The sequence below is a fragment of the Octopus bimaculoides genome, chromosome 28, assembly GCF_046866305.1.
Source record: "Octopus bimaculoides isolate indiv1 chromosome 28, ASM4686630v1, whole genome shotgun sequence".
Lineage (NCBI taxonomy): Eukaryota > Metazoa > Mollusca > Cephalopoda > Octopoda > Octopodidae > Octopus > Octopus bimaculoides.
Window position 1 is genome coordinate 7,610,991 of NC_142955.1, and position 20,149 is coordinate 7,631,139.

The window sequence follows — 20,149 nt, forward strand, 5'->3', positions numbered from 1 at the left end:
ACATTTTCTGGCTGGATTCCTAAGCACAATCAACTAAGATGATGGATACTATCCAACCAGCTCATTCTTGATTTACCTCTAGGTTTCCTATGGAATGGCTCAGTTTGAAGAACACATTTTGTGATTCTTACCTGCAACATTCCAATAACATGTGTGCAGTACTGTATGTAGTATGAAGTAAAGGCTCTGTCAGTGGGAAGTGTGCCACTGACAGAGCAGCTTGAGGCCCCTTCCTGTGAAGAGGAAGAGTTTGTCCTCCTTTATCACGAGGGAGGGCCTGTAAGAAAAGTTGTGGACGACCAGTGCGACCAAAGAATTACATACTCGGAATGCACAGGCAGTCCATTATGGCCTCTGCAGGTGACTGCGGAGGTGATACAGCATACAGTGTTGTCAAGGGTCATGGAGACCCGTGACAAGAGTTTGCGTTCCTTTTCGCGGACCCTGACTTGTCACTGCAGAGTTGTCTGCAGGTGGCAAGTCAACTTGCTTGGGGGCCCTGATGATTGAATTTTTGTTTTGTACTTTAATTGTTTGTTGTAACTGAACTGTTTGAACAATGATTTTGAGGGGTTTTTGGTTGGCGGGCTTCGAATACCCCTCTCATTTATATCATCCATATCTTATCATCCTTCATTTCATTAATGTATCTGTCCAGCCTGCTTTGCTTCTTGCACTTCTGTATACAGCTCTAGTGGCTAATTAAATGATATAATGAAGTAATGGGGAGAAGTTGCAGTTTGACCTGGAGAGACTCCTTGATCTTTGAGTTATGCATCCTGTCAAATAATGTTATTTCAAAGATCTTTCAGAGGAACCTCATTTTGGTTACTTGTATTCAAGATTGTACTCTTTTGGTCATTACCCAACAGTTTAAAATATATACAATTATGTAGTGTCTTTGAAAAATTGATAATTCTACAAGAGTGCCAATAGAAAATATGCTGCACGATTGAAGATGCAAAAAATGAATGAATATTTCAGGAGCTATTGCCCTTTCTTCAGCACCATATCCAACCTGGCAAACTTATTGGGTATTTAAGCAATGTATTCATGGATAGTTGATGGCTTGGCTATGGTGCTGATGAACGAACAATAACTCTTGAAATATGCATGTACACCAATTACCTATCTTTTCTATCTTCAACCACATTGTTTACATAGATATATTTGTATGCAAAACACCATAACTTTCAGTGCTGCGTCTGAATTCTATAGAAAATTTGTAAACTTAAAAATGAGAACATTGCACTGCTAACACAAAAAGACATATTGACTTGTAAACTTTTAATATACTAGGTAATATATTATGTTTGCAAAATGAAATATTGTGTCCTTGCTAGCAATTCATATATATATATATATATATATATATATATATATATATAAACTTTCTAAGACATATCAACGCTTCTAAAGCAAACTTTGTTTGTTTGTTTATGTTCATCATAATTTGAATTTAATATATATATATGATGTATGTATGTATGTATGTATATTTATACATGTGTGTGTGTATACACACATAATATGTTTGCGTGTTTGTGTGTGAAACTTTGTGTTTGTACCCCTGCTCTGTGTGACAATTGGTGTTGGCTTGTGTATATCCCTATAACTTAGCAGTTTAGCAAAATTTTCTGATAGGAGAAGACTTGAAAAATGTATTGAGGTTAATAAAATATTAGTGAGAGAAGCAGAGTTAGTGCCAAAAGGCACCATGCTCATATATGAGAAGACTCTAAAGGCTAATATCGCAGTATTTGACATTTTAACAAGACATCCATGTTAAGTTGGATATAAAGATTACCTTTTACTACTAATACTGCTTCCATCACTAATCATCATCATCATTGTTGTCATTTAACGTCTGCCTTCCATGCTAGCATGGGTGGAACACTTTTTATTTACAACATCAGTGACTGATAAGAGACTGAAATTCTATATATAGTAGCAACAAGGTTTGGCTGCTATGAGGTGACTGGATGCCTGTCACAGAGGAAGTCCAGTAGATTGAGATCACCTGATCTGGCAGTTCTGGCACCCATAATAGACGATTCTTGTCTGCAACGATTTATGTCTGTGTTTTATGCCTGATGCATCTATATAAGAGGACTTCTCAAGGCTAGTATAACAGTACTTGGTATACTAACAAGACATCCACATTTATGTTGGCCATAGAGATTGCCTTTTATATTAAAGTTAATCTGTCTGGATAACCAACAAAGCAGTGCTCAAGCAAGGCCACAATCTGATGACTGAAACAAAAAAATGAATAATGACTATTGCATTTATTTTATTCGTTATTTTCATTTTTCTTTTTACTACAAAGACCCCAAACATGACATGGAGATACTAAGCAAATGATACCCCAGGTGAGAGCTTGAGTTACCAGTGCTTTTAATTGGCCTTGATTAAGAAAACCACAATTTCTTTCAATCATATAAAGTTCTCTGAGAAGTTAAAGATATTGAATTACTCACCTTATATTGGTCATATAAATATTGGAATATCTGTTGGCAAATTTCCCATATTTTCACCATCTCAAACCACACCTGAGATTGATACTGAAGGAGCTGACTACCCTTCAAATAGTCATATATTTTCCACATGGCTTTATGAAAAGACTTCACATACAGGTAATTGTTGTTATAGTGATCCACAAGTATCTTGGAATAGATGGAATATTCATGGTGGGCATTTTCAAATTCAGTTTTAATGTATGGGACGAGTGGTTTCACTTCAGTAAGAATTGCTTGGTTAATCGGCTTCACAATGTCCCAGAAGGACATTGCAATATTTTGAATATTTTGTTGTCCTGTTGACTGAAATTCTTTATGACAAGTTTTAAGAGCTTGAGAAAAATAATTCTGAAAACGAAAAAAAAAAAATATTTCTATATATACATATATTCATAAACATACACAAATCATTGTCATCATCATCATTATTTCACATCTACTTGCATAGGTCAGACAGAATTTGTTAACGCAGATTTTCAACAACCAGATGCCTTTCCTGTCACTATCCCTCGCCTTTTCCCAAGGAAGGTAATAGACCCCAATGGCTAGATACATTTAGCACAGAAATGAACAACATTGCTTGCATGATGACAATGCTCACTTTCAACCAGCACATGAGGTCTGGATAAGAGTACATGCAAACATGAACATGCATATACACATAACCAATTGGCTTTTTTCAAGTTTCCATCTACTACGGACATTCACAAGGCTTTGCTTGGCCCAGGGTTATTGAAGAAGGTTCTGCACAGTGGGAATGAATTCAATACCATGTGGCTGAGAAGCAAGCTTTTTAATCACATAGTTACACATGTTCCTACTGTACCACATCTGCACTTATATAAGATCCAGTGATCGAGGTGTATGAAGAAAGTTAGCTTCAAGCAATCAGTAGTAAATATAAAAAAACAACTTTCAAGGACAATAGTGGTTCATTGAGATGGAAGGCTGTGGATTTGTTTTGTATTGAAGTACGATAAACTGAAAAAATTTCTTCTTATATTTCACAGTAGGTGACCAGGATTGCTGAATGTGAAAATAAGAACACAAGAGTTAAGGAATGGAGTAGATAAGATCTGGGCTACATATGTTTCATAGTGAGTGGGACCTTGGAAGTAGTAAATGTCCAAGTGAAGTGTATACTGCAGGCTACTCTTCAGGCCAAGAATATCTTGATTAAATAAAAGTTTACATTGTCTCAAGGAGGAGAGCACAGTAGGAGAGGAGACTATAAATGTAGAGAGAAATAAATATTAACAGAAGGAAAAAATAAAAAAAATATAAGGGAGTGAGGGGAATGAGGAATTTAAGCAAGATCAATAGGGCTGTTTTGACCAAATCACAGAAATTAGCAAGGGGAATGGTATTTGCAAAAAAGGATAATGTGGAAGGAAGAGGGTGAGGAAATATTTTTGATCGAGGGGGAGAAAAAAATGTGTGGATGAAGAATGCAAGAGTATGAGGAATCTAAGCATGGTCATCTGACTGGTAGTATTCAATACTACCAAATCGCAGAAATTAGCAAGGGGAGTGGTATTAGAAAAAATAATGTGGAGGGAAGAGGGTGAGGAAATGTTTTTGGTCAAGAGGGAGAGCAAAATATATATATATGCATAAAGAAAACAAGAGAGAATGGGAAAGAATCGTGGCGGCTACTACTGGTTTTCAATTGAGGAATGTATATTGTGTGCGGTGAGCATGTTTACAGCATGACGTAATAGAGGTGTATGTTGGTGTATGTACTTGTAAGTTTACGAGGGTGGGGGAGGTAGATGAAATAAGAGACCAAAATTTTAAATGGTAAGGAAAAATACAGAGTAAAGTATGTAAATGACAATAAGGAATTAAAGGGAAGGTATATTGTTGGTTTAATATATAGTGGTAGTGAGGGTAGATAAGAGGGAAAATTTATGAAGGTTGGGGGAAAGGCAGGGTGGAGTTGTTGTTATTTGTATTTTGAGAATAGATTTAGTGATCATTGCTTGCAGGTAAAAATTACACTACTGCACTCACTAAGAAAATCCGGGGATTACAAAATCCTCGGCTATGCACAGATCACATTTATTATTATAGCTGCTGTATGGCTTGGTGTGGGTAACTATGGACCACTTGAGAGTGCAAGGAGTTGAATCAATCTTTAGTTTATTGATAAGCAGAGATAACGATGTACTGCTGGATTTTGTTTGGGACTTGAAACTGGAGTAGTGGTTGCTCACTCTAGCTTTGATGGTGGTGCTACATGAGCTGATATATATGTAGTTACAGTTGGTAGTTGATACTGTACACTTATTATTTTTTGTGACACAGTGGTTATCTAAAGGACAGAAGGTTGGGCATCTGAAGCTGCATAGGTTTGTAGGGAATGTTCCAGATGAACTTGTGAGGGGATTGTTATTTTGTGAGGAACCGGTGTTAGGTTTGTTATTATTGCTGGCGTTAAGATTAGTATTCAAGGAGTTAAGGGTGGTGTTGTGGGGTTGTATAATATGATGATTATTGTGCCTGTGGTATCTTCTGTGTTGTTCTCTACTTTTATAAGTGATGAAGTTGGGTATTGAGGTAAATTTAAGGATTGGGTGTTAGTAGTGGAATTATAGTTGGAGTTATGAGGGTTAGTGTTGTTAAGGGAGTCAATTGGTGTTTTGGGTTTATATGTATGGAGCTGGAGATTATGTTGACTTAATTTATTAAGGTGTATATTAGCTGGTTATGAATTTCTGAATTTCTTGTTGAAATGTCAGATAACTCCAGCAATGTTGGTGGTAGAGAAGAATAATTTTATAGATTGAGGGTTAAATATTTTTCTAAGGGGGCTAGATTTAGAGAAATATTTTTCAAGTAGGGCGAAGAAGAGTTTAGGTACTTGAGTCTGAAAATTAAGGGCAAAGGAGGTGGATGGAACTGGATAATGCCCTGGGTTCTAGTTCATTTATTCTGATTAGCAAGGTCAACTAGGTGGGGAGAGGGTTTTAGAGGTGTATGCTGGTGCTTGTTTCAGTGAGTTGTGATGGGGTCATCTGGTAGGAGCGTTGTTTGTTAGGTCATCTGCTACTCTGAAATTTGGGTGGGTATTGGAAGAGTAGGATAGGGGGGAATTTTATGTTTACTAATTGGGGGTGTATTTGATTGAGTTTTTATATCCAACACAACGTAGGACATAATTGTAATATTCAGCATATTGCTCAGATAAATTCTTATTGGAAGATAGTGAGGAAATCTGGTAGGAAACACTTTCTACAATAGATTTTAGGATGGAAGTGGGTGTGTGTTAAAACTGCTAATTTCTTGGATGTAACCCTGGACTTACAAAGCCAAACCTTCTACCCATACCACAAACCTGGGGAAAACCTCCACTATGTGAACTTCTCCTCCAACCCATCCCCTCCGTCCTAAAATCTGTTTCTGCTAATTTCTGTGATTCAGCCAAAACAGCCCTATTGAATACTACCAGTCAAATGACCATGCTTAAATTCCTCATTCCTCTCACTCCCTTTTTTTATTTTTTCCTTCTTTTAATACTTATTTCTCTCTACATTTATATTCTCCTTTCCCACTGTGCTCTCTACACTGGATATTTACCACTTCTGAGGTCCAGCTCGTTATGAAACATATGTAGCCTGGATCTTATCTACTCCATTCTTTAACTCTTGTATGTATGTATGTATGTATGTATGTATATATATATATATATATATATATACACGCTGAAAGGTAGGTCTGGTGAGATTGTTGAGATGCTTGAACGGCGACGCGTAGATCTGTGCTGCATCCAAGAAGTAAGATGGAAAGGAGGTTCTGCGAGGTTCCTCACAGGCAAAGAACACAGGTACAAGTTTTTCTGGGCAGGGAACACTGACGGAGTCGGGGGCGTAGGAATACTTCTAGCAGAGAAATGGGTTGATAAGGTAATCGAGGTAGTTAGAGTATGTGACAGAGTACTTAAGATTAGACTAGTGCTTCATCATAGGCTAGCTACTGTCATCTCAGCCTATGCCCCTCAACCGGGGCTCCCGGATGGGCTGAAAGACCAATTCTATGACACCCTCTTGCAAACTACCTCGTCGACAAGAGACAGAGACCTTCTCTTTGTGGCTGGTGACTTCAATGGTCATGTCAGACGTCGTGCTGGAGGCTTCCATGGCATACATGGAGGCTATGGCTTCGGTTCCCGCAACGAGGAGGGAACCAGACTGTTGGAGTTCTGTGATGAAACTGATCTTATGGTTTGCAATACCAACTTCAGGAAACCTGCCTGTCACCTAGTCACCTACCAATCCCGCAGACACTCTAGCCAAATCGACTACATCCTCGCCAGAACTAGAGAAAGAGGGAGGCTTATAAATGCCAAAACCCTCCCTGGCGAAGAATGTACACCCCAACACAGATTAGTAGTTAGCGACTTCGAGATCAAGGCAATATGGGTGCCCAGAAGTAGACCGGCCTGGGGGAGAAGGGTATGGAAACTTAAAGACCCTGCAAATGGACAGAGGTTTAGAGACAAGTTACTTGAAGCATTTGACGAAATAGAAGGGGATATAGCATCATACAACGTGGAAGACAATTGGAGATTTCTGCGGAACAACCTGTTGAGAGCCACAGACCAGATCTGTGGCTGGTGTAAAGTCCCCTCTCGACCCAGAGTAATGTGGTGGTGGAACAAGGATGTAGACGGGGCTATTAGACAAAAGAAACAGGCTTGGAAGGACTGGAAGAACGGTGGTAGCAGGGAATTGTACCAATCTGCCAGAAGGGAAGCTAGGCGACAGGTTTATTTAGCCAGAGGGGAAGCAGATAAGAAAAGATTTGCCAATGTTCTGCGCCATGAGGACCAAAGACTCGAGGTATTTCGTGTTGCAAGACAGTGTCGGAGAGAGAATAGTGATGTTGTAGGAGAAAAATGTGTTCGCATGGATGATGGTATGCTTGCACTAAATGAGGCTGCAAAGAAAGAGGTCTGGAGATGCCACTACGATAGATTGCTTAATAAAGAGAATGAATGGGAGAAAGAGAGCCTGCCGTATGTCGACCCAACAGAGGGACCAGCTATCCGAGTTGACAGTACCAGGGTAGATAAAGCAATTAAGAGAATGAAGACAGGGAAAGCCCCCGGCCCATCAGGAATCACTGCAGAGATGCTCAAAATATCCGGCAGTGTTGGCTACAGCCTAGTCACCCGTATTACGAACCAGGTGATACACGAAGGAGTCAAACCCAATGACTGGTGTAGCAGCACCATAGTAAACTGCTACAAAGGTAAAGGTGACGCTTTAGACACTAATAATTACAGAGGCATCAAGCTGTTAGATCAGGTTATGAAAGTTACGGAGAGGGTCATAGCCCAACTAATTAGGGAGCAAATCAATTTAGATGAGATGCAGTTTGGGTTCGTGCCAGGTAAAAGCACCACTGATGCCATATTTCTAGTGAGACAGCTGCAAGAGAAATATCTAGCCAAGGATAAACCTCTGTACCTGGCCTTCGTTGACATGGAGAAAGCCTTTGACAGGGTCCCCCGATCCCTTATCTGGTGGTCAATGAGGAAACTTGGGATAGAAGAATGGTTAGTGAGAGCTGTGCGAGCCATGTACAGAGATGCTGTCAGTAAGGTGAAGGTTGGAAATGAGTACAGTAATGAATTCCGGGTAGAGGTAGGGGTCCACCAAGGTTCCGTCCTCAGCCCCCTCCTATTTATCATAGTCCTCCAGGCGATCACAGAGGAATTCAATACAGGTTGCCCCTGGGAGCTCCTCTATGCTGATGACCTTGCACTAATTGCGCAGTCACTATCAGAACTAGAGGAGAAGTTTAAGGTGTGGAAGCAAGGACTAGAATCGAAGGGCCTTAGAGTCAACCTAGCAAAAACCAAAATCCTAATAAGTAGGAAGGTAGATAAAACACAAACCCCTTGAGGTAGATGGCCCTGCTCAGTATGCAGTAAAGGAGTAGGTAATAACTCTATAAGATGTACCCGGTGCAAGCTATGGACACATAACAGGTGCAGCAATATCAAAGGCAGATTAACTACAAAGTTAGTCTTTGTATGTGGCAGATGTTCAGGTGCAATAAACACTGGAAACAAACAGGAAGCAACTTCTATCTCATTCCAGGGAGAAAAACTAGAGGTAGTTGATAGCTTCCGCTATCTGGGTGACCAAGTTAGTGGGTGACCAAGTTAGTGGGTGCGCTGAAAGTGTAACTGCTAGAATAAGAATAGCCTGGGCCAAGTTTAGAGAGCTCTTACCTCTGCTGGCGACAAAGGGACTCTCACTCAGGGTAAAAGGCAGACTGTATGACGCATGTGTATGAACAGCCATGCTACATGGCAGTGAAACATGGGCTGTGACTGTTGAGGACATGCGTAAGCTCGCAAGGAATGAAGCCAGTATGCTCCGCTGGATGTGTAATGTAAATGTGCATACCCGTCAGAGTGTAAGTATCTTGAGAGAAAAGCTGAGCATAAGAAGCGTCAGTAGTGGTGTGCAAGAGAGACGATTGCGCTGGTTTGGACATGTGGTGAGAATGAATGAGGATAGCTGCGTGAAAAAGTGCCACTCCCTAACAGTTGAGGGAACCCGTGGAAGAGGTAGGCCCAGGAAGACCTGGGCTGAGGTGGTGAGGCAAGACCTTCGAACATTGGGCCTCACCGAGGCGATGACTACTGACCGAGACCTTTGGAAATGTGCTGTGCGTGAGAAGACCCGGCAAGCCAAGTGAGATCGTTGCCAGTGCCCCTGGACTGGCTCTTGTGCTGGTGGCACATAAGATGTACCATCCTGAGTGTGACCGTTGCCAGTACCGCCTGACTGGCCTTGTAGGGTTTTCGAGCGAGATCGTTGCCAGTGCCCCTGGACTGGCTCTTGTGCGGGTGGCACATAAAAGACACCATTTCGAGTGTGGCCGTTTTCGTGCGGGTGACACGTAAAAGCACCCACTACACTCTCTGAGTGGTTGGCGTTAGGAAGGGCATCCAGCTGTAGAAACTCTGCCAAATTATATTAGAGCCTGGTGTAGCCATCCGGTTGCACCAGTCCTCAGTCAAATCGTCCAACCCATGCTAGCATGGAAAGCGGACGTTAAACGATGATGATGATGATGATGATATATATATATATATATATATATATATATATATATATATATCAAAATAAGCAACAAGGATATTCAGAGGTAATGCTGTACGATCGTTTCAAGCAACTCCATTTAATTGAACAATGCAACCATTACAACAATTTAAAATGCAGAGCAATCCTCACCTGCACAAAGACACAGAATTTAATTAAATTAGAACAGATGGACACATGAGTATAATTATACCTAAATCTCCAAGAAGTTAAGGAAATAGACAAAGAACAAGCTGTCTTCACTCCAACATTGAAGTTACTAAGTTATCAAGAAGATATACATTGTTACAGACTCTGCCTGTCATTGATTCTTTTTTGTTTTTATGGGGTCAGTTTAATTTACAGACTAGTTTATCAAATCCTTGTATATCTAAGGCTGAGAGAACAAAAGGCAGTATCTGTTAGGTGTAGGGCTGATGGAGCAGACAGAAATCATAGCTGGTATAGTCATAAAAATCAAGATTTATTAGAAGCAATATCATGAGGTTTGGTAAAGGAAAACTTAAAACAAGATGTTAGCTGACAATTAAGGGTGTCGCCCACTAGCAGACCATTGATAATGAAACAGAAGTCTTATCATGTAGTACTATAGTTAAATATTTTAAACAATGTTGCTATATTGTATACAGTTAAAGTTTAAGGTTATTCAGAGGATTATTAAGAAGAATATTATAACAAAAGGATAGAAATTTTTGAATAATTTTGAGTATATACCAAACTTTTACCACAATAGAGGGAGCAAAAAAAATTATCCAGAAATAGTATAATGTTTATACATATTGTACACTTAAATACTAACTCATCAGATGGTATCTGTGAATATTGATTAATTGGTATATACTGGTATTAATAAAGGAGTATTGAGGTAAAAGAACATTCTAATTATCTAATATATAAAATAGAGATGTGTGTGTAATCGCTTATCACGTGAAAACGGCTTCACCATTTACTTCCATACTTGTGATGCATGAATAATTTGACCTTGGATAAATGTTAGGCTCTTCATTTGATATATATTAGAGATAAATAATATTGCTTTATATTTATGATTCACTTCTTTAAAAAGGTTCCTCAATGTCAACTTTCGGTATTGACGTAAATGCTTACATACTTGTGATGCAATGTCAACTTCCGGTATTGACGTAGCAACGGCAAAAAGCTTCACTCTCTCAACCCCTCTCTCTCTCTCACACACACAACACACACACGCGCGTGCGCATACACACGTGTGTCTTTGTAAATATGTTTGTACACATTTATGTATGTGTGTGTTTGTAAGAGACACAGTATGAGTGAGTCAAGGGTTGTGTTGTCATATGCATCCATCATTTTTAGATGTATGTGTGTGAGTGTGTGTGTGTGTGAGAGACAGAGTGAGAGATTGGTGTGTATGTAGTATTTACTCTCTCTCTCTCTCATACACACACACACACACACTCACACACAAAGATGTATGCATATTTATGCATTTACGTATACATGACAACAAACCTCTCTCACTCTCTCTGTCACACACACACACACGTCCATTTCATCTGATGTGTGATACTGTGTGTGTGTGTGTGTGTGTGTACGTGCGTGCATGCATGCGTGGGGTGTTCCACAATCACCATTTATTTCAGTCATTCTTGTAAGGATATTCACGTAAATACTAAGATCTGGAGGGTAGAGCCATTTAAGAAAGAGATAAATCAAGTAATTTCTAAAGATCATTTCAAACAATATTGTCTTTTGGTATAAAGTTAAAATTTAGGGTAATCAAGATTATTAAGAATGAAATTTTAACAAAAAGATAAAACTTCTTTGAATATTTTGAGTATATACCAATTTTTTTTACCACAATAGAGGGAGGAAAAGAAAATTGCAAAGAATTAGTTTAATATTTATTTACTTATTACTTATCTAAATATTAACTTATGATATGGTTTCTATGGAGATTGATCAATTGGATTTAACTGGTATTTAATAAGGGAGCAACTGAGGTTAAAGAACATGTTAACTATCTACTGATTTAATTAAATTGAACTATTTAAAGTTGTCGAGATACTGGTATTACCTTATATAAGCTGAGTATGAATTAATAGGGGTACAAAGATTAGATTTATTTAAAGCTAGTATAAAATAATAATAATATTAAAATGATCAGTTAGGGTAGAGAATCATAGAGCCTAATCACTAAAAACCATAATGAAATATTCATACCTTATTAACTTCAATAGCAAATATTTATAGAAAATGTATAATAATTTAAGTATTGAAGACCAGTGATTGTCGTGCACTGATGACGGGTAAATACCTAGAAACCCGGGTCTGTATGCATCATGTCAAGTTGAAGATGGGAAGGATGGCTTCTCTTTGCAAACACTGATAGGGAACAGAAAGTTTGTCAATAGCAAGCTGGAGGAGGTGTCCTCCTGGGGCTACAAGCTATAGTAGCACCCACCTTTAGGGGTTAGCCACATTTAAGTGGCAAATATACTTCACGTTGTCATGCTGCTACTGTTTATTCCTCGTTCAGAGTTTTATTATTGCTTGTTTACACTTTTTCGAGATCAGTGATTTTCATCACTGGAAAAAGGATATATATATTTGCATTGGGACCCCTTCGCATTGAAGACTGGTGACTTTTGTTGTTTTTTGGAAGGAATCTAGCCGAATTTTTTTGTGAAGCCACCATTGTTGGGTGGTTGTGAAACAATTGAAAAAAGGGAGAGTTACGCAGAAGCTACTGGAGGTCGAGACACCATAGACCCACACATGCTGAAGCTGGAGATGATGGAGTGGAATGATGAGAAGATAATGAAATATTGTGAGAATGTAAAAAAAGAAGGGTCAAACATAAAAATGATCCTGTCTGAGGAGGAAAGAAGAAAAATGGAAAGCAAGACAGTAATATTCAGAACATTTTCGCATGGAAATAAGAGAATAGAACACACGCCACAGAAAGTGATAGAGGAAATGTTGATGGATGAAAAGATAGTGTTTTATACAAGAGGAAGAAGTTATGGATCTATAATAGTAACATATCTTTCAGAAGAGGAGGTGAAAAAGTATAGCAACCCGATGATAACGAGATGGAAATGGACGTTGATGCCGAACTGTTCGGGCAAAATAATCATCAGGGTCAGGGTGGGAAGAATCCCACCGTCAATAGACCCAGAATGGGTAATAGCCACAACTTTTAATTCTGAGCTGAGGAAGAATGGAGAAAACCTGAGCATTAACATAGTAAGCAGAACACAACAATTGAATTTTTTGGGTTATGGCATTGAAATAATCTGCGCAGTAAGCCCAAAATATTACAATGAAATGGCGGAAACTTTGGAATTACCAAACAGCAACAAACTGGGAATAATGTTGGAGGGAGACCTCCAAAATGTTACGGATGTGGTGAAAGAGGGCACCTGAGAAGAAAATGCCCTTGAGGAGCAGTAGAAATGGTGGAAGAGAGTTCTCGGGAAGATATAATGGAGGAAAATAAGCAGAAACAAAAAATAGAATATGATGGGAATGTTGTGGAGGCAAAACCCATGAAACATGAGAGAAGCAAGTCACCAACGACAGTGGACTTGAAGAAGAGTAAAGGAATGGAGGAAGAAAACCAACCCACGATGAGAAACAGAGGAAATTTACCAGAGGAAGAACCAGCAAAGGAATTAAAAAGAGATTTAGACCTGAAACAAGAAAACCCAGAATTACGGATTTCTAAAAACATAGTCAAACAGACGAAGCATGTGGAGTTGTAGTCAAATGACACACACACAGATACATACATACAAGAGCACACAGACACACATATACAAGAACACACAGACTTAGAGACAGAAATACAAGAACACACAAAACAACAGGAAAAAAGAAACAAAAAAGACAACATGAAAAACACAAACAAAGAAAATTATAGTGAGATAGGACACTCTAACGTTAAAGATTGTAAAAGTGAAAGACATTGTGAGAGACATAAGAGGTAGGTCGAAATAATTCTGTAAAGACTGTAACTGGAGAAAATGTTTGGTTGAACTTTTAAGGAAATACAAGTAAAGGTTGAAAGAACAGGTTTCCAAAAAAGGGAAAAACAAAAATAGAAGAAAATAAGAAGTAAAATCTGTATGAACAATTGGTTAAAAGATGTAAATTGTAGGCCAGAAGCAAGAAGGGAAGTTATGGTTTTGCCTCAGAGCGAGGCTGGAGGTTGTCTAGAGGTTTAAGTGAAAAGAAATCTATGGTTTCATATCGCAGTGGGAGCGAGTGGGTCATATCATTAACATTATATTTTTTTCATTTCACATCATCCTTCATAAGTTTTATGTTCCCGCATGTCTTTGTATGTCCCCTCTGTAATTAGGCCTTGTGCCTGTAATAAAGATTTAATGAAAGACCGGTGATTGTTGTGCGCTATGGTCAGAGCTGACTTCTGACCATAGAATTGTTTCTTGCCACTTCCGATTGATAATAATAATAATAATCATAATAATGATAATCGTAATAATGATGATGGTGATGATGATGATGATGATGATGATTCTGTCTTATTTGGGTACAAGGCTAGCAAATTTGTCAGGAGGAAGTTAATTGATTACTTTGACTCTAATATTTAACTGGTGCCTTATGAACCTTGGAGGAATGAAAGGTAAAACTGACCTTGGCAGGATTTGAAACCAGAATTTAAAGAACCTGAAGAAATGCCATAAAGCATTCTGCCACTTCAAACAATATATAATGCCCCCCCCCCCACACACACACACACAAAAGGCACAAGTGTAGCCGTGTGGTAAGAAGCTTGTTTCCCAACCACATGGTTCTGGGTTCAATCCCACTGCATGGCATCTTGGGCAGGTGTGTCTTCTACTATAGCCTCCAACCAACCATAGACTTGTAATGGATTTGGTAGACAGAAACTAAAAGAAGCTTGTTGTATATATATGTGCGTGAGTGTGTGTGTGTGTATGTGTGTGTGTGTGTGTGTGTGTTTGTGTCAGTGCTCGTCTCCCCTACCACTTGGCAACCAATGTTGGTTTGTTTACATCCCTGTGACTTAGTGGTTTGGCAAAAACAGACTAGTAGAAAAAGTACCAGGCTTAAAAAAAACAAATAAGTACTGGGGTCAATTCATTCTACCAAAATTTCTTCAAGGCGGTGCCCCAGCTGCAATCAAGTGACTGAAACAAATAAAAGATAAAGAATAAAAGATATACACACACTTATATCTCTGATGAAATTTGGTTTCCAGATCATCTCCCCATAAAGGATATCTCCGGGTCGCAGTTCAAACAGAGCCTTGTTGGAGCTGCTGGAACTGAATGGTCCAGTGTTAATATTGTCCATAAAAAGGACACCAGATTTGGTAAAGTTGATCATCATGTTATAGATATTGGTGACATTATCTGAAATATTGTAAATAATAGTGTAAAAAATGTTCAAATCAGATTGGAGCCTGATGTAGCCATCTGGTTTCACCAGTCCTCAGTCAAATCGTCCAACCCATGCTAGCATGGAAAGTGGACGTTAAACGACGATGAGGATGACGATGATGATAATTGGCACATTAATGAAATGTTTAGGATTAAATTTATGAACTAAGTCATTAACATTCGTTTGGCGGCACCTCAGGCTAGTGTCTTTTATTACACCATGAGTTGATTGAAGTCTTGTGTGTGTGTGTGTGTGGGGGAGTGTGTGTGTCTTTTATCTTTTGTTTCAGCCATTAGACTGAATTTTTTTAGAATTTTTTAAGAATTTTTTAGTCCAATGAATTAACCCTAGTACTTATTCTACCAGTCCCTTTGCTGAACCGCTAAGTCATGGGGACATAAATACACCAACACCTGTTGTCATGCAGTGGTATGGGGACACAGACAGAAACACACACACACACACACACACATATATATATACATACAACAGGCTTCTTTCAGTTTCTATCTACCAAACCCCGTCACAAGCCTGAGACTTAGAAGACACTTGCCCAGGGTGCGAAGCAATGCGACTGAATCCAGAACCATGTAGATGGGAAACAAGTTTCTTACCACACAGCCATACCTGTGCCTGTGTGCGCATGTTTATGTCATCTTGTCTTGACATTGAATGATAGCTGTAAACAAGTATCACTGTCATTCAGATGTCTTTCATTTCCAATCTTCTGTGAAAAACATGTCTGGCCACAAGAAATATTACCTTGCAGGGAAACAAGATGAGGTTTTGCAACAGGGCACCTGGCTGTAAAAAATTCTGCCTCAATGAATTCCATTTCACACATGCAAGTATGGAGAAGTGAACACTAAAGCAATGATGATGATGATGATGATAATGATTACTCCCTTTGTTAACATGTTTCTGTTGAAATACACTGAATTTATTTCAATTAATTTTAGAAATAATGCAGAATAACTTTCTCATTTCTAAGCAGGGAAGATTTTAATTCAGATCCCTTTAAACTGGAATATTTCTACCATAGATCCAGGGGCAGTCTTGGGTAGGTTGATATTACAAAGATTAATGCTATCAGCCATTGAGTATGGAGAGATAGCTTGTACTTTTAGAACTTGTGAAATGAACATGTCTCAAATAAAAAAGACTGATTAAAAACCACTGAATAGAAACATCTAAGATTTGAGGCAATTATTTGGAGTTGGTAATCTGTGAATCTAATACCAATATTTGTTCGACACTGATGCTATACTGGTATTAGAATATTGCATTGTTATTGCAATAAAGCCATTGTTGAGTCATTCTCTTTCTTGGGACATCTTGGAACAATGATATCATTTTTTCACTTGAAGTCTTTCATCTTCAACTAATTCCAATTCATTTCTGGATGTGTTTCATCATATTCCTGTAACTTGCTCATTAGAATTTGCTGAAGTTTGTAGCACTTTATCAGTTGCAAACAACCCACACCTTTGTCTCTTCTTCCCTGAAGTGCTCAACTATGGTGAACTTTATGGTAAAAAAAACTGGAAAAATTACTCAAAACAATACTTGAAGCAGTACAATATGTGGGAAGACCTTTGTAAACAATCTAGTTCTGCACTGATCTGTTTATTCTAACTGATCTATTTCTATTTTGAATGGATTTTAACAAGTAATTTACCAATTCCAGTATATCAAAAATTCAGCAGAATATCAAAACTGAAATTTCTAGTAAGCTAGGAATACAGCTATACCAGGTTGATAAATATATATTTCTGGCTATGAAATATATATCTATCTGTCTGTCTATCTGTCTATCTATCCTTTTATTCTTTTGTTTGTTTCAGTCATTTGACTGCAGCCATGCTGGAGCACTGCCTTTAGTTGAACAAATCGACCCCAGGACTTATTCTTTGTAAGCCTAGTACTTATTCTATCAGTTCTTTAGCCGAACTGCTAGGTTACAAGGATGTACACACACCAGCATCAGTTGTCAAGAGAAGGTGGTGGGGACAAACACAGACACACACGCACACACACACACACACACGATGGGACTTCTTTCAGTTTCCGTCCACTTACAAGGTTTTGGTCGGCCCAAAGCTACAGTAGAAGACACTTGCCCAAGGTGCCACACAATGGGACTGAACCTGGAACCATGTGGTTGGAAAGCAAGCTACTTACCACACAACCACTCCTGTGCCTATAGCCACTCCTGCAGCTATGTATATATATATATATGTTTTTGGTAATGGCGATAGAGCCTGAGGTTCAATTTATGAGTTTCCAGCAACCAGAATAAAAAGGTCATTCAACTAGTTCCACTTTTGTTAAAGCAACATTAGAATTTACTTCTTCCTCACTGACTTGAAAATATAGCAATACATCTTTTAGAAAATGTAAACAATTGCACTTTTATATAAGTGTCATCATATCTGTCTTGATTTTGTTTACATTTTTCACAAGTAGTTTCACATTCTTTATTCTGGCAATAACTATTGCTACACAAAATAAACAAATACTGATGAAATTTAACTATTTTGATTCCAAACAGCTTCAGATCATCCTTGGTTCTATAAACTTTTTACTTTAAAGAACTCATAGTTAAATTTTAAAACTAACATCATCATCATCATCATCATTTAGCATCCACTTTCCATGCTGGCATGGGTTAAACGGTTTGACTGGAACTGACAAGCCAGAGAGCTGCATTAGGTTCCAGTCTGGTTTGGCATGGTTTCTATGGCTGGATGCCCTTCCTAACATCAAACACTTCAAGAATGTAATGGGTACTTTTAACTTGCCACTGGCATTAGTGCTTTTATGTGCCACCAGCATGGGTGACAGTCATGTGGCACAGGCATCGGCCATGACTACGATTTCACTTGGCTTGGCAAGTCTTCTTAAGCACAACACATTGCCAAAGGTCTTGGTCACTTGTCATTGCCTCTGTGAGGCCCAACATTTGAAGGTCATGTTTCACCACCTCGTTCCATCTTTTCCTGGGTCTACCTCTTTCACAAGTTCCCTCCATAGTTAGAGATTGGCACTTCTTTACACAGCTGTCTTCATCCATATGCATCACATGGCCATACCAGTACAATTTTCTCCTTTGCACACTACATCTGATGCCGCTTATGTCCAACTTTTCTCTCAAGATACTCACACTCTGTTGTTCATGCACATCCAGTGAAGCATACTAGCTTCATTTCCTTCAAGCCAATGCAGTCATAGCCCATATTTCACTGCTGTGTAGCATGACTGTTTGCACACAGGCATCATACAATTTGCCTTTCACTCTGAGAGAGAAGCCCTTGGTTACCAACAGAAGTAGCAGCTCTCTGAACTTTGCCCAGCCTATCCTTACTCTAGTAGCTAAGCTCCAGGAGCATGCTTCTTCACTGCTGACTTGCTCACCTACATAATGGAAGCAATCAACTATTTCTAGATATCCCTGCTGGCAATTAATGGAGTCTCTTTTCTGTACATTTCTAGTGTTTATTGTACCTGTGCATTTGCCACACATGAAGACTATTTTCCCTGTTAACTTTCTTCCAATATTACTGCACCTCTTATGTGTCCATAGCTTGCACCAAATACATCTTATGGAGTTTCTGCCTACACCCTTTCTACATATTGAGCAGGGCCATATACCTGAAGGGATTTGTTATCTGTCCTCTTTCCTACTTACTGAGACTTAAGTTTTTGCAGCAAATTGACAGAATTGCTAGAGCATTGAATAAAAATACCTTGTGATATTTTTATGACTCTCTACACTCTGAGTTGAAATCCCACCAAAATCTAGTTTGTCCTTCATTAAGGGTTGATAAAAAAGTACCAATCCAAGAGTGGTTTGTTGGTGAAATTTTTACAATAGCTGATGTGACGTCTTGTGATATCTGTTCAGGCTCTTAGTGTCATGATAGCAATACTTGTGATGGCACTGGTGCCAAGAGGAATTGGTCTGAACTGGTGGCCCTTCCCTAGTGGAGTAGAGAGAGGAGACTTGCATTCATGGGCCACTGCTTGTGTTACACACACAAAAAAAACCCCACATCTTTGACACATAGGAATGCAGATGACTGGTCAACCCTGGCTAAAAGAGAGCCCAGCTCCGTCAGAGATTTATATAAGATCCTTTAAGTTATGTGACAGTTCCAAACACCAGTTTACTTAACGAATCCTTATCTTTTACTTGTTTCTGTTATTAGATTGTGGCTATGCTGTAGAACTGCATATTATTATAATGAACCTAAAAATACATAATATAGTATTGATTATCGCCCTCCTGGCACTTGTGCCAGTGGCACGTGAAAAGACATTCGAGCGAGTTCGTTGCCAGTACCACTGGACTGGCTCCTGTGCAGGTGGCACGTAAAATACACCATTTCGAGCATGGCCGTTGCCAGTATCTTCTGTCTGGCCTTCGTGCCGGTGGCATGTAAAAGCACCCACTACACTCTCGGAGTGGTTGGCGTTAGGAAGGGCATCCAGCTGTAGAAACTCTGCCAAATCAGATTGGAGCCTGGTGTAGCCATCCGGTCCACCAGTCCTCAGTCAAATCGTTCAACCCATGCTAGCATGGAAAGCGGACGTTAAACGATGATGATGATGATGATGATGAAAACACATTATGTTTGAAATCATATTGTATTACAGTGTATTCACATAAACACATACATACATACATATGCACACATATACATGAGGGGATTGCATAATATTCCATTGCATTTGAGGAAATATAATAGGTTATGTACTTCATTGAGAATTTGGTTAGAAAAAGGACACATGAAAGCCAAAATCAATTCATTTGATTTTCCATCTTGGTTACTGAGAGTCTTGTGGTTTAATTATGCAACACTGTAGTAACAGAGTTGGAAGCAAACCGGGTAAAATGCTTAGCAGCATTTTGTCTGTCTTTATGCTCTGAGTTCAAATTCCACTGAGGTTGACTTTAACTTTAATCCTTCAAGGATTGATAATAGTACTAAAATTTGAGACTGTTATTATTATTATTATTAAGGCAGCAAGCTGGTCGAATTGTTAGCATGATGGACGAAATGTTTAGTCACAGACCAAATCTGTGAGTGGTGCAAA

At 38.9% G+C, this 20,149-nt stretch overlaps 1 protein-coding gene across 3 annotated transcripts in view; it reads right to left on the reverse strand.

Moving 5' to 3' along the window:
• The window catches only part of LOC106873345 (uncharacterized), a 263,949-nt gene that overhangs the window by 31,519 nt on the left and 212,281 nt on the right, over window positions 1–20,149 (reverse strand). For all 3 annotated transcript variants that reach the window (XM_052977316.2, XM_089343929.1, XM_014920673.3), the window contains exons 22-23: window positions 14,840–15,024; window positions 2,481–2,867 (exon numbers count right to left, since the gene is read on the reverse strand). In XM_052977316.2, the coding sequence (XP_052833276.2) occupies window positions 2,481–2,867; window positions 14,840–15,024 (572 nt within the window). The remainder of the gene's footprint in view (window positions 1–2,480; window positions 2,868–14,839; window positions 15,025–20,149) is intronic.